Below are 15235 nucleotides of genomic sequence, written 5' to 3' on the forward strand. Positions count from 1 at the left end.
CATACATAAGAACATACATTAAATTAATCCGCTACTGATTGTATACTGAGCTATAAATAAACTAAAATAGCAAGAATTTTTGGATTCAATGCTAAAACCTGTTTGGTCAAACCCTGTCCTAGTTGCAAGCCAAGTTGGCATGGATTGGGAGAAAATGGGATTTATCCTTTATCCTTATCCTTTCTACAGAAGGACTTGAGGAATGGAGCATGTTGTTTTGAGAAGATTAACACATTGTTGGTATTTGTATTTTTAAGCCCTTTGCATTCCCCTAGATTCCAATTGATCAGTATATATCTAAAATAAATATTTACACACATTGGTAAATTCCTGAAATTCATAAATCTTGCATGCTCCCAAATTATGCTCATCCATGTTAACTTCAGGTGCTCTACTTTACATCTACTCAACTCATCTTCAAGGCTTAGCTGGTGAACATGCACAGTAGATGTTGTCACTAAACAGTCTGGATAGAAAGCCATTCAATACATCAGCATATTCTGACTTAAACCTTTTCACAAGAAACATTCAATTGCAAACATTCCAGATTATTATAATCATATAATCATGGTTTGATATTAACAACTACTAAATGTGGGTGAAATTCAATGATATAGTAGTTAACGATATCAACTCTCTAGCCAATTTGGCAGGTTATGATTACTGTAGGAGTTGCATTGCTAATGCACTGGTGAGGATGCGAGAGGCAATAATTTAAATGTTGCAAAATTTGTAACTTTGCAAATACATGTCAACTACCCTTTATTAACAGTAGACTTTATTTTAATGGTTCCCTAACAGACATTGTACTAGTACATGCAAGTACATGTCAAGTGCATAACCTTAACCTTTAGTGTAACCTGACACTTTTCTAGTACTCTAGTAATACAGTAACACTTTATTTTATTTTAAGGACCGATTCTCACTATTAACTAGTTGCTTATTAACATGCAGATTACTAGAACTTTGACTGCTATTACATGTAAAGCACATATAAAAGCTTTATTCTGAATTACTATATTTTAGATCCCTTAATCATACCCCATACCTAAACTTAACTCCAACCTTACTTACTATTAATACGCAGAAAATTAGGAGTTTATTGTGGTGAGAGTCATAGTTAATTGTTAATAAATAGTGAGAATTGGTCTCCAAACTAAAGTGTGACCTAATAAGAGTCAATTGATGTGTACGTAGCTGCAAAGCTACTGCAAGGGGAACATCAAAAGGTAACCCAAAATTCATAATTTAATTTAAATTCCCTGTGTCGTGTTTCTCTCTTCCTTGCTGAGCTAATTCTACCGAACACCATATTTCTTTGAATTCCATAAAACCTAAAACTGTAATTAAATTTCAGTCTTATATTTAACATTTATGTGTAGTCAGGCCTATGTCTCTTTCCTTATGTCTCTTTCTTGGCGCTTCAGTCTCCTTTATCATTTCCTTTCACACACACAGGAGCTGGTACTCATAACACCTTATCCCATTATCTGAATCCTATATGTAATTTGTAATAATAACTTTCATTTCAATCAAGATACTCTGATTCAATCTGCTCTACTTGCAGTATTTTCACAGAGTTAACCCTATGTTAGCCAAACCCGAGGAACTTAGAACCCTAGGTCATGTTCAAATATGTGGAGTAGAGAACCCCGAGAAAATGATTCTTTCACTTTTTAAATCATGTTCCAGCTGAGTTCTTAAACGAGAATGCTCAAGCTTTCGCCAGGAATTACAGACCTCCTTGAGTCAACTCACTTATTACTTCAAAGCTGCACAACACTGGCCTCTGCTGGTGAAAGAAAACTCTGCTGGTGTTAACTTGCAGTTAAAATGATCATCAGGAGGGCCTTGCAGCAGGTGTGGAAAGGCTGCAGAGCCAGTGGGTGGAGCTTGATGTCCAGCTTCCTGTCATTGGATGTAACCACAATTCTGTGATTTGAGAAGGCTACATTGATCAAACATAGGCTATGATCGCTCACTGTCTGTCATTTTGCCATTACATACAAAACTGAACTATTTTAATAGCTTTAAAAGTAGTATTAGCAGTTTTGGGAGAAGCGAAAAAAGACTGGCTTGGGTCGGGCTCTGGCCAGTAATTCTGATGAGCTGTCGGACACGGGCCAGGCTAGGGCCTAAATTTGAGGCCCATACAGGGGGCTTCTATACTCTTTGCCTGCAGTAGAGGTCATAAACCCTGCTTATTATCATGCATATTACTAGTACAATGGCTGTTTATATTTATAAAGCACATATTACTGCCTTAATCGTACAGGTCATAAACTCATGTAAATGAATGGGACATGGCGTGACCCAAACTAGAAAATCAAATTACACTTCAAATACATTTTTCCCAAAAGATTAGTCCTTATAATGCTGATGTGTGCTCAAGTGTTCAATTTTCTCATTAAGTTTACTTTTAGTTAGTTATTTGAAGCTATAAAAATGGGGTTTGGCATATTGAGTGCTTGCGACTGGGTTTAAAGTAGAAAGAGGGTGGAATTGTTTTGAAAGAAGCATTATGTTGGCCAGTATTTCTTTAAAAAAACTTACAAAACAATGCAGCCTACAGCTTAGCTGTTCAAGGCCTGCTCCATGAATCCATGACAGCAACACACATCTACATGGCTGCACAATGTGTCTGCTTCATGTGACACTGTGTTCCTCTTGTTCCCACACAGAGAAGCAGTGGGGAGGAAGAGGGGCTTCTTCTTGTTTGTCTCCAAACATGTATTATACTAGCTGATGTCACGGTCGCGTGTGGCAGAGAAGAGCTCTGATTGGCTGAGAGGGACGAAAATATTTTGAAGGAAATTAATTAAGTACTATCAACAAATATGCTAAACTAAATAGCACACGGCATAAAGAGTTCTTGCTCTTGCTCTCAGACTTGGTCAGAGCTGATCAGTGGCACACATTATTACGTAAGTCTTGAGAAGACAGTCTGGCCATTACTTTCACACGTTATAGAATATGAAATTAAAACATTTTAGTGTATTTTGCAGAAAATTAATAAGAGTACTGATCTATGGTAGTTGTCTCCTATTCATAAAATATGATCAACACTTTCAGTACAAAGTTTGGAAAAATTAAGATTATTCATTCATTCACAGTCAGCCAGTCAGTTATTCATTTAATCATTCATTCATTAATTCATTCATTCATTCTTGTCTCTTTTTTATGAATTTTTTATAAGTATCTTATGCTCACCATCTCATGGTTTCCAAAAAAAAAAAAAAAAAAGGTTAAGCAGAAAAAAAAACTGTTTTCAACTTTGATAATAATAAGAATCATTAATATATAATACATTTTGAAAATAATGCATATAATAAAATATACTTTACTGAATTGTGTCTAAACACCTTCGATTCTGGATACAGATCCCAGGATTATTATTTTTTTTCTCATACTTTAGTTTTAATAACTTTATTATTATTATAACATTTGGAACAGCTTTTAGAACAGCTGCAATATAGTAATTGTGCCTAAATATTTGGTTGGCATTTCATTATTAGTATAAATCTAAAGCACTGATCAAGGATTCAAGTAGTGACAGATTAACTAACTATTATTAATATAACTTTTTGTTTTATTTCTCACCACATTTATTTTGTAATTTAACTTTAAATGAATCCAGTGCTGCATAGTTTTCATTTATTCATCTGGTTAGACTGTCAAGTAATTTTAATATATTTCACATTATCAGATTTCTCACAGCCTCTCATCCTGCAGTGCTTCCACTAATACAAAATGACCCCTGAAAAACAGATGCAAGTATTTGGGTGGGAGGGAGCAGTCCACTGCTGGCAAGCTCTTTAGGCAATATATGACCGTAAGATGAAGTCACAAACATCACGACTGGAGTCAACTCCCACTCATCGGACAGCACAGTCAATGCTTTATGTGAAGAAGTACCAGCTGGTGCCACGGTCTCATAGTCCTCCATACTTATTTGTGTGGATCAGAAACTGGGAAATGGACATGATATTTAAGCGTAAATCCATAACTACCATCTTTGGCTGTTTATTTGCATTATTCTTTCACAAAATCTGCTTTGCTGGGAAAAGTAAGTTACTCTTGTTTCAGTTTTTAGATCTGCTAAACTATTGTCAGCAGTGCTATTGTGTTGGTATGACGTGCCAGTCTCTCTCTGTGGTTATTTTTTATGAAACAAGTAATTTCAGCTCAGTCAGTGGAAATAAAAAAGACGCCATGTCTGTTCACTGTCTATAGATGACTGAAATGTAGAGCTTCAAAATACAGTTTATCTAGTTGTTCAAAATGCTTTCCAACAAACAGTGTCATCACAAAAAATGAACTGCCCCTCAAAAACTTTAATGTGCTATAAAAACTGCTTAGTATGATTTCAAAAACAGCATTATGACTTTAAATACTGATATGTTCGCACAATTCTAGAATAAATAAATGCAAATTAAAATAGTCAGTTTAATTTATTTTAAAACATTAGCATATTAGAATCAGATTCAGAGAGCTAAAATTGAGTATCACATACAATATCTGTGCATACACATTTACAAATACAGACAACAAAGATATCGTATTAATGTATTGACTGTAAAATATGAATTTCCACAAAAAATATTTGTATTATATAACAAAACACATTTTTGTTATATCTGCTATAATATGGTAAGAATGGTGATATTTGTTTTCTTTCCACAGTTTGTACCGCCCCCTCAGAGCCTGTAACAATTAAAGAGAATAACACCGCTGACACAGTCATTGTCTATATTAACACAACAACAAAGGATGTAACGCTGAATCTCACAGAGAATCCTGGGAATGCCTTCAGTCTGAAAGGTTCAGAACTGATAGCAAAGAAAGGCCTGGACTTTGAAGTATGTTTATTTCATGTCTTTCCATTTTTTTGTGCCAGTTTGAGTAACAAAACTATGATGACACTGTTAGAAAATCCAGTTAAACCAGCTTCAGATGGTAGTTATGTTTACTTGGTTTGTAGCTGGTCATTCATGGTCAGTATCTGATGAAGCTGATTTAGTTAATCAGCCGCAGTACCAGACATTTAACCTGGTTTAAACATGGTGGTAGACCAAACTGGACTGGCAACAAACCAGCTACCATCTGATTTGACTTTGGTTGAACTTGACTTGGTTTAACACTGGACTACACTCTTAAAAATAAAGGTGCTTAAAAGGTTCTTCACAGTAATGCCATCCATCTCTTTCATAATGCCATAAAGAACCATCTCTTTCTTACTTTTTATAATCTGAAGAACCTTCTTTCATCACAAAACCTTTTTGTGAAACAGAAAGGTTCTTCAGATGTTAAAGGTTCTTTATGGAACCATTTAGACAAAAAAAAAATCCTTCTGTGGCACCGTGAAGCACCTTTATTTTTAAGAGTGTAGTCATGAAAATTCACAATGAAAGATTACAAAAGTTTAATGCTAACTTCACTTGATATTTAACTGTTTTCCAGACACTTTCAGGTCCTGAAGAACTAACTGTCCAGATCCGATGTAATAAAACTGGCTACAGAAGTGTAAGTTACTCAGAACCAGAAATTAAAATGATGGAATTCATGCAGATGAATTCAAAGAAAAAAAAAGAAAAAAACAAAAAACAAAGTCTAAGTATTAGATAAAATATGAACCCATGTGTCATTTGAAAGAAAGATAGCACACTTTTTAAGCAAAACATTTCACAAAAATACATTTTAAAGTTTTTAATTGACAAAATAATTAAATACTGCATGAATTAACACTTGATTTTTGATGATGAACATATGTGGTTACTGCATTAGGACACCTGAGTGAACTTGAGGGAAAGGGACTTCATATATTCACAAAAAATCCATCTTATTCAATTTGAAACCATCTGATTAAAAGTAATTGTAAGAATGGCTCAGAAAAGAACTGGTGTGAGATAAGCTAGCATTTATCATTTGTTTGGCGATGCCACTTGATAATGTTATCTAATGACATAAAATGACAGCAGTCTGTTTGGGGGCACTGTTATATCCAGAATTAATAGTTTATTTTTTCATTTTTGGCATTTCATTTTCATTTGTACATTTTATCTACAGATCACTCTGATTGTAATTGTTCGTGTTGTGAATATCAATGACAACCCTCCATCATTTGACAAGAGCGAGTATACACTTGACATAAATGAGGTGAGATTACATACATAGTAAGTGGTCAGACAACTCGCTCTTCATTTTTTAAATCAACTGTCAAAGTGAGGATGCTGTCATTCTAATGCCATTCTAATGTTGTATTTTGCGTGTACTGCACAGCTTACTCCAGTTAATAGCAGCATTGGCCTGATTGAAGCAATAGATGATGATTCTGAGGTTCTGTATTATTCTATGGAACCAACTGTGGTAAGTAATCAATTCCTTTTCTCTAATGAGAAGATCATTTTAGTTACTTCAGGAATTGTTTACCCGAAAATAAGTCAGTCATCATTCTCTCATCCTCCTGTTATTCCAAGCCCATATGAGCTTGTTCTGTGGACCACAACAAGAGAAGATGAGCAGAAAGTTCAAGCAGTTTTTTCCCCCATACAATTAAACTACCAGGGGCCAGAGGCTGTGAAACTCCAAAAAAGAACAAAATAACATGAAAGCATCATAAACATGACAACTGTGCTGTTACAAGTCTTTTGAAGTCATACGCTATAGCTTTTTGTGAAGATCTGACTGAAAATTAATGGGATAGTTCACCCAGAAATGAAAATTCAGTCATCAGTTTCTTACTCTCACATTGTTATGTGAAAATAAATAAATAAATAAATAATAGTAGTAAATAATATCTATGAAATCTGAGAATTTCCTGTCCTTGAATTTTATTTAATAAAAATGTCAGTTTGGGTAAGTTCTTCAAAAGGTTCATACAGAAATATTAAACATAATTCAAATGAATTTAATGGTTTAGTCCATGCCTTTTGAACAGACACAATGATGAACATATAAGGTGAATAATTTAGGCTTTTACTCGCACATAAACATTAATAAACACACTTAGAACACATCAAATATGACAAATGCAAGCTCAAACAAGCATGCTTGCAAATTGCAACCTTGTCTCGTCAGAAGTCTTGGATTAAACCACTCAATTCACATGGATAAAATCTATATTAACTTTTTGAAGCATGAACGTTTTAAGTGAATGGACTTTTAATAAAATGACTGAAATCAAACTGTGAGAATTTAAAGCTATTGGTTTGAAATGGAATGAGTAAGTGTCATTCTTTGCATATTTGCATGAACTATTACTTTAATATAAACATTTCTTTACAGAACAGATACTTCAGACTTGAGACCATGTACACACCAAGCATCCTTGTGAACAGGATTATAGATTACGATGTCATCCAACAGGTGAAACTGATCTTGTATGTGCAGGTATGTAAAACTTGCACGGTTTCATTTGAGTGTGATCATTTCAGAAATTCTCTCCTGATCTGACGCAAAACACAAACAATTCTTGACTCTAACAGGATACTCTACCTCCATCACAACCGGGTGAACTCTCTTTCACAGCTTCAGCAACCATCATCGTCAATATTATAGACATTGATAACCGTCCTCCCTGGTTTCAACCATGTACAAGAGTAAGCATTGGTAATGCCAAACTCTGCCTGAGCCTGGGCTACAGGGGCAGGGTGAACCTAACAGAGAAACAGGTACGATTTCGTTCATAATATGGCCATAGAAATTGTTCACCCAAAAATTTTAATTTGCTCAATTTCCCTTAGGCCATCCAAAATGCAGATGAGGTTGTTTCTTTGCTGGAACAGATTAGAAAAAATTTAGCAGTACATCATTTGCTAACCAGTGTATACTCTGTAGTGAATTGGTGCCATCAGAAGGGAGAGTCCAAACAGCCGATAAAAACATCACAAAGTAATCAACGAACTCCAGTTCATCAATTCACATTTTGTGAAGAGAGAAGCTGCATGTTTATCATAAATCTATCATAACAACATTTTTTGTCATTGCTTTGGGCTAAAATACATGTCCTCTGTCCGTTATATTGCTTTCTACAGTTTAAATCCAGTCTGAATCAGGGGAGAAATATGCAAAGGACTTATATTATAGCCATACACTAAGAGACAGTTTAAAATTAAAACACTCTGATGACAGATTTGTTTCTTATAAACAGGAGGCTCTTTTGCTTCACAATGCATTGACTGTCTTGTATTTCATTGTGATGTTTTTATCAGCTGTTTGAACTCTCATTCTGATGGAAACCCCTTCACTACACCCATTCCAATGGTGAGCACATGACATAATGCTAAATATCTCCAAATCTGTTCTCATGAACAAACAAACTCATTTAAGTCTTGTATGGCCTGAGGGTAAGAGAAAATTTTAAGCAAATTTGAATTTTGTGGTGAACTATTCTTTTAATAAATGATATGGCGTGTTTTTAAATTATTCATACTAAATTGGTATTTCCAGGATGGAGCCTTGCAATTGCAGCCAGGTCCAGTTTATGCCAGAGATGGAGATAAAAGCAGAAATGAAGAGATAAGCTATAAAATTGTTCGAGGTATTAAAGCATTTTTCCTCACATAATTGTTGCTACTACACACTTAATGCTCAACATGAACTGCACAATCATTTCTGTGCCTAGGAAATGATGACAACATATTTCAGATTGATGAGAAATCTGGAAACATATCAATGCTCAAACCAGCAGATATAGCTGGCCCAATATCACTCTTAGTTTTGGTGAGTTTCTTGTGCATATTATGAAGACTTTCATAATTTTGTGACATATGCATTCTCATGATATCTGATTGGACCTGAGAGCAAATACAATTTTCACTGCTTAATTTTGATAATAATATCAATCAAACTTCTGTCCTTCCCAGGCTTCCCAGGTATTAAATAGAGATCAGTTTGCCACCACTTCAGTGACTATTGATGTAATGAAAAAGAGCAGAAATGCACCAAGGTTTGAGAAGGATCGATATGAAGGGTATGTTTACAGTACTTCAGGGCCTGAAAACATGGTGCTTAGGGACAGGATATCCAACAGACCCATCAGAGTCAGAGCAAGGGATGAAGATTTTGCGAGTGTAAGTTTTAAAACTTTTAATACCATCAGTTAGTGATTTACACATTGTGATTTAGCCATGTGACCCTAGAGCAACATCCTTGATGGTTTTGGAAAGGTTTTTAGGTTTAGGGTTGATGTTAGGACTGGGGTTGTGGCTTAAGCAACATTCATACCAACTTATCACTCCCCTCTCATTTTAAAACTAGTTTAATGGATAGATTTGGGGATAATATTTGTTTGAGAGAAATGTTTTTCTTTTCCAGGACCAACAAAGAGATTGATCAAGGATCAATAAGAGATTGCCAGTTTCTCCCTTTATTTTTCAGGGAATCAATCCTGACATAAAATATGAAGTGCAATATAGCAGCTATGTTAATATCACATCAGATGGGTTTATACTTTTGAAGAAATCTGTTCGGACTGATTCATTTGCTGTGCAGGCAAGTAAATATGTTTTGTTGCATATATTTTGAGAACATTTTAACCACATCATAGCTGATAATAGTTGTTTGCACATGAAATCTGTCTACTTTTACCATTTATTACGTTCTTCATTTATGATTCTACTTGTGTCCTAACCTGACACAGCATTGGTTTTGAGCAAGTTTCAAGCAAGTAATCTATAAAATAAAAAAGTACTGCACAGTAACAAACACATATCACATATTTGATGCTTAATATAAAGATGTAGATGGATTTTGGATTTATGAGATCTGAGTGAATGCAGAGCTACCCAGTATGATAATTTATTGTCAAACAGTCCTTTTGTTCACTACGACCACAACATTTACCAAAGCTTTTATTACTTATTTTATCCTGTCATTTTTTTTTAAATACATGTCTTACTTTATATGGGCATCTTATTACACTTAAAAAATGGTACACAACTTTCTTTGTTTGTTTGTACAGTACATTTCAAAATAATTACAAAGAAGCAGCAAGTAACATATTGAATTAAACCTAATATTTCTAAGTGGAGAGGCTGAAAAGAGTTTTTTTATTTTCCTGTATGGGTAGGTTTTAGGGGGTTAAATTTACTACAGAAATTAATTACAGATATAGTTATTAACGTGTTGGTATAGAAACAATTAAAAGTACAATGTAAGTATGTACACAGTAAGTGTATTGTATCAAAGTGTGACTGAAAATGATTTATTTTGCCACCAGCTTCGGGCAGTGGATGTGTCTACTGGTGAAGCAGGAACAACTACTCTCTCTGTGATTGTAGTACCATGTAAGTTATACTACAAAAAAAGTGTCCTATACAGTTTAACCCAGGGGTGTCCAATTCTGCTTCTGGAGGGCCATCTTCCTGCAGAGTTTAGCTCCAACCAGCTCCAACTGGCCTGGAGGTTTCTAATGATCCTGAAGACCTCTATAAGCGGGTCCAGGTGTGATTAGCTGGGGCTAGAGCTAAACTTAGCTGGAAGGTGGCCTTTCAGGAGCAGGATTAAACACCACTTGTTTGAGTGTTAAAGGATTACTTCACTTTCAGAATAAAAATGTCCTGATAATTTTCAAACCCCATGTCATCCAGTCAAAAAGAAATTAAAGTTTTTGAGGAAAACATTCCAGGCCTTTTCTCCATATAGTGGGAGAATGGGATCCAATGGGTTGAAGGTCCGAACTGCAGTTTCAATGCAGCTTCAAAGGGCTCTTCACGATCCCAGCTGAGGAATAAGGGTGTTATCTAGCGAAATGATCTGTCAAATATAAAAATAAATAAATAATGAAAATTGATATACTTTTTAACCACAAATGCTCGTCTTGCACTAGCTCAGCGCTCCTCAATTCCAGTCCTGGCGCCCCCATGCTGTGCACATTTTGCATGTCTCTCTTTGTTAACACACCTGATTCAGATAATCAGTTCGTTAGAAGTAAGTAAGTAAGTAAGTTAGAAGTAAGAAGTAAGCTCCGTGCAAGAAATGTGTTCCGATTGACATGGTCCCTACACAGTGTTCATTGCTCCCTACTCTCTTGAGCAGGGAAAATCTGTTGAAGTTTACCTCACTTCGGAACATTCATTCACGGATTTGCGCTGTGCAACGTCTTCACATACGGACAAGTGTGACATCATATACCTCGGTAAATAAATATAATTTAAATTCATGTCTCGCACACGTCAATGCACTTTGAAAGGAACATACGTATATGTTCGCTTCGAAATGGAATCGTGGCTGAATATCCTGTGATGTTCACATCGCAGGGAACTTACGTTCGAATAGAACAAATGTCTGAAGAATAAGAGAAACATACAAAATGTGCAGAGCAGGGGGTTGTGAGGACTGGAATTGAGAACCGCTGCACTAGCTCAACATCACGGATTATGTAGTCATGTTGAAAAGGTCAGGTGTGATGTAGGCGGAAGTACCGACCTAGTGTTTACAAAGTGAACATGCAAAGAAAATGAAATGGTCTTTAATAAAACGGCCAATCATTTCACAAGATAGGACCCTTAATCCTCGGCTGGAAACGTGTAGAGCCCTTTCAAGCTGCACTAAAATTGCAATTTGGATTTTTTTTTCCCATATAGTGGACTTTAATGGAACTCAGTAAGTTGAAGGTCCAAATTGCAATTTCAGAGCAGCTTGAAGGGCTCTATACCTCTACAAGGGTGCTATCTTGTGAAATGATCGCCCATTTTTTAAAAGGCCGTTTGATTTTTCTCGCATGTTCAAATGTTTTCCTCAAAAACCTGAATTTCTTTTCTACTTAAGGAAGAAAGAAAGACATGAGCATCTTGGATAACATAGGAATGAGTACATTTCAGGAGATTTCTTTTCTGGTAAATAAGCTAATCCTTTAAGGTTCTATATTTTTCCAGCATGTTGCATGTCTAATTTTTTTATTTACACCTGCCATATCAGCAATGGGGGACCAGTCGCCCGATGAGGGGTACCGTGCAGGAGACATGGCTTTGCTGGGCTTTGTAATGGCTGCGTTACTGGTGCTCTGCCTCATTGTGATTGGCTATCTGATATCCCGTGTCAAGAAGGGGAATCCTGATGCATTCAAGTCTGAGGTCAGCATCTTCTCATCAAAGCTCAGTGAGTCCAGCTCTGAGTGTCCACTTTGTAAAAGAAATGACGCTTAAAGGAAAGTTCCATAAGAACACCATAATCATGTACTACAGCAGGTAAAATACAGCTCATGAAATTGTGAGATTAACCCTCTGCCCTCATTCAGTGTTTAGGGCCATGCTTGAAGTTTACTCAGCCCCCTAACAGGCCAAGTCCAAGAGATAGCATGCAGTTCACCAATGATGGTTTCTTGAATGAAGGGGACACAGGGAGAACCAGATCCAGGCGAGCTGAACTGAGAGAAAGGAGACTGGATCCACTTCAAGCAGCGAGGGTTCGAGTGATACCTCGCGAGAGACAGGGACACTGTAGCTCCTGTGGACTCCAGACGCATACAAACCATTCTCACCATAGTCCTGCCATCCAAACCAGAGGAAAGGTGAATAAGCATAAAGTAAAATCCATTCTGGCTAAAGAGAGGAGGAAGGATGACACACAAAAGACCGTTTGGTTTAAGGAGAGTGAGGATTCTTCAGATATCGAGCTGGAGATCATCCCTGACACTATAGGGCTTAAACCAGAAGAGGACATGGAGAAAGTCGAAGGGGATTTTGCTTCCTCTCAACCGGAAGACAGTGAGATGGAACTGGGGGAGTTGACGATGCTCAATTTACAGGACTTGAGTAACAGGGAAACAGCAATTTCTGATAGTAGAGAAGGACTGAACACAGAAAGAAGAGATCAGTGAAACAGTAAAACAAGAGCTCATTGCTCACCAGAGACTGAATTTGTTTATTTCTCAAGTTTGGTTTGGCTGAAATAATTTATATTTGTACAAATATAACCAGGTCCTGTTCAGACATAATTAATGGCAAAATACTGAAAAATTTATTCATATTGGTGATAAATTGTGAGTACATTATGATATGCATTTTCCATTGTGTGATATGCATGCTAAATTAATATGCAAACATGTGTTGATGTGTCTATAATTTCAGAAAACAATGCTTAGAATTTAATGTTGGCTTGCTGCTTTATTTAATATCAGCTGTGTATATGAATAATACATTGAGAAACAGAGTATTTTGTACAGTTATGTAAATTATGTGGAAAACATCTAGAATAAAGTAAATTTGAAAGTAGCATCAAGACCTGATGTGGTGCCTGATTAAAAATATATATAAGACAAAACCATATATTTAGCCATATTTATAGCCCTTTATCCACATGAGCAAATTACACAAAGGCTTTTTGTTTAAGGAGGATGTGATATCTGGATTGTTATGTTGTCCCTTGCTGGTGTACTGAAAGTGTTTGGGTTTAGAAAACAACAGTTGCCTAAGTGCTTACATTTTTAAAGAACCTTCAACAGGTAGTTGTTGTTCATGCATTAAAATGTGATACGAACCAATACCCACCATTAGCGTGAGTCCTGACTGTCTCATGCCAATGATCTAAATAGTTAAGACAGTTAAGGCAGGCTAGGTCTTTCGGATATTTTCTCAACGTGCACACTAGTTATCTGCTGATTAGCTTTTTAAATTCTGAAAATATTAAGAGACAACAAAATTAGATTTGTGCCCATTTGGATCATAATCCATATAAAGCCTCTAAACTCGACGCGGCACAGCACGGAGCAAGACTCGTTCTATTTATGACATGCTTATACAAAGTTCAAATGATTTGTAATGCTTTGTCACATCCAGTGTAGAAAGAGAGAGAAAAATCTAAAATGTAATAATATGAAGCGACGAGAATACTTTTTGTAAGAGAAGAAAACAACAATTCCTTGGTCAACAGTCTCCTCTGTGTCTCTCCACATCACTGTATGATGCCTATGCTCTTCTGTGTCAGCCGCGCCAAAAGGATGATGCGCAACTGCTGCGCATCATCATGAAAGCATCATTGCATAATTTGCATGTGTTTTTAAGCCGTGCTCAGCTGAGTAATGTTACTCGCGTGCCTTGTTTGCTGTACACGGAGAGAGCTGTGTCTCACGGACAGTTACACTGAACTGAGCTCTCTCCTTTGGGTCCTCCTACACCTGAACGGCCAAATACAAATTGCAGTTTGAATATGCAAACAGAAAAAGATGTGAAAGAACCCCCTTCAGCAGCAGCTCGTGCAGTGTTCTGTATACACAGTGCGCAAGCTTGCACTTTTACCGACAAATACATACAAAATTATGTCAAAATTCAGTACAGAAATTAATGAACATCCATGTTGTATATACACAGGCATTCAGGTGGACCAAGAATATGAATGCAATTCAAAACAGCAACATTTATGCATTTTCTATAATGGTTTTCAATAGCAAAATGCTTAACGTGCAACTTTGGGTGTTGTGTTCAAATTCTGGGCTCTTATGCTTGCCTGTATGAATGATCAATAATATTGTATCCTGAATTTGTCATTGTATTTTAAGCCACATTAAGCATTTTTAACAGTGTGGGATGCTGAAGCATAGATATGTATCTTCATAAAATGCATGTGATTTTTGTTGGAATGTATTCCTCTATATCTGAAGCCATGAACTATCATGCTGGCAGAGTAACTTGTTAGTAAGTACTACCATTAAACAAAACACTACATGCAGATAATTTATCTGAAATCGTATGCTGAGACAGATTAGTGTTTGGTGTTAATGATGACAGCATACAATGGAGATTACTGGCTGAGGAGGAACTGACATTTGAGACAGCACTAAGGAAAGCTCAGGTGATTAAAGCTGCTAATAAGGATATGGCTGATTTGCATAAAAATAAAGGAAATCGAATGGGTACCACTGTTTTCAAGATGGACACAGGAGAAAAAGCAAGTCGAGTGTTACAGGATTGTGCTATCGATGTGGTGGAAGTAACCATGGGCCCAAAGACTGTAGATTTGCCAACGAAAAGTGTTATAATTGTGGTAAAATTGGAAATGTGAAAAGAGTATGTAGAATGAAATTACAAGAAACAGGTTTTGATGAAGACAGGACATTTTGGAAATTGGGGAGAGGAAATCAATCAAAGAAGGCAAAATTATCTTCAAGAAGAAGAGGAAGATCGGGCTGTAGATGTTTTCACCATGTATAACATAGAGGATGTAGTGTGACTGTCGTATCACAGATGGAGTATGGGAAAATGGAAGCTAAGAAGAACTTGTCTGAACTCAAAACAAG

The 15235-nt window shown here is 36.2% G+C and overlaps 1 protein-coding gene across 1 annotated transcript; it reads left to right on the forward strand.

The window, feature by feature from the left end:
* The first annotated feature begins 3911 nt into the window (after positions 1-3911).
* LOC132126046 (cadherin-related family member 5-like) lies at positions 3912-13214 on the forward strand. The gene is made up of 14 exons (XM_059537041.1): positions 3912-4066; positions 4684-4859; positions 5461-5523; positions 6067-6156; positions 6280-6366; positions 7285-7389; positions 7485-7670; positions 8449-8539; positions 8624-8721; positions 8865-9071; positions 9379-9492; positions 10220-10286; positions 11920-12074; positions 12239-13214. The coding sequence occupies exons 1-14, from the start codon at positions 3976-3978 to the stop codon at positions 12818-12820; spliced, it is 2112 nt and encodes a 703-aa protein (XP_059393024.1). The 5' UTR covers positions 3912-3975; the 3' UTR covers positions 12821-13214.
* The last annotated feature ends 2021 nt before the right edge of the window (positions 13215-15235 follow it).

This window comes from Carassius carassius, chromosome 3 (assembly GCF_963082965.1).
Source record: "Carassius carassius chromosome 3, fCarCar2.1, whole genome shotgun sequence".
Lineage (NCBI taxonomy): Eukaryota > Metazoa > Chordata > Actinopteri > Cypriniformes > Cyprinidae > Carassius > Carassius carassius.

Coding starts and splice junctions, on each gene's coding strand:
- LOC132126046 (XM_059537041.1), top strand. CDS start 3,976: ATGGACATGATATTTAAGCGTAAATCCATAACTACCATCTTTGGCTGT. Junction 7,390..7,484: donor AACTGATCTTGTATGTGCAG/GTATGTAAAACT, acceptor TGACTCTAACAG/GATACTCTACCTCCATCACA. Junction 8,540..8,623: donor AAGCTATAAAATTGTTCGAG/GTATTAAAGCAT, acceptor TTCTGTGCCTAG/GAAATGATGACAACATATTT.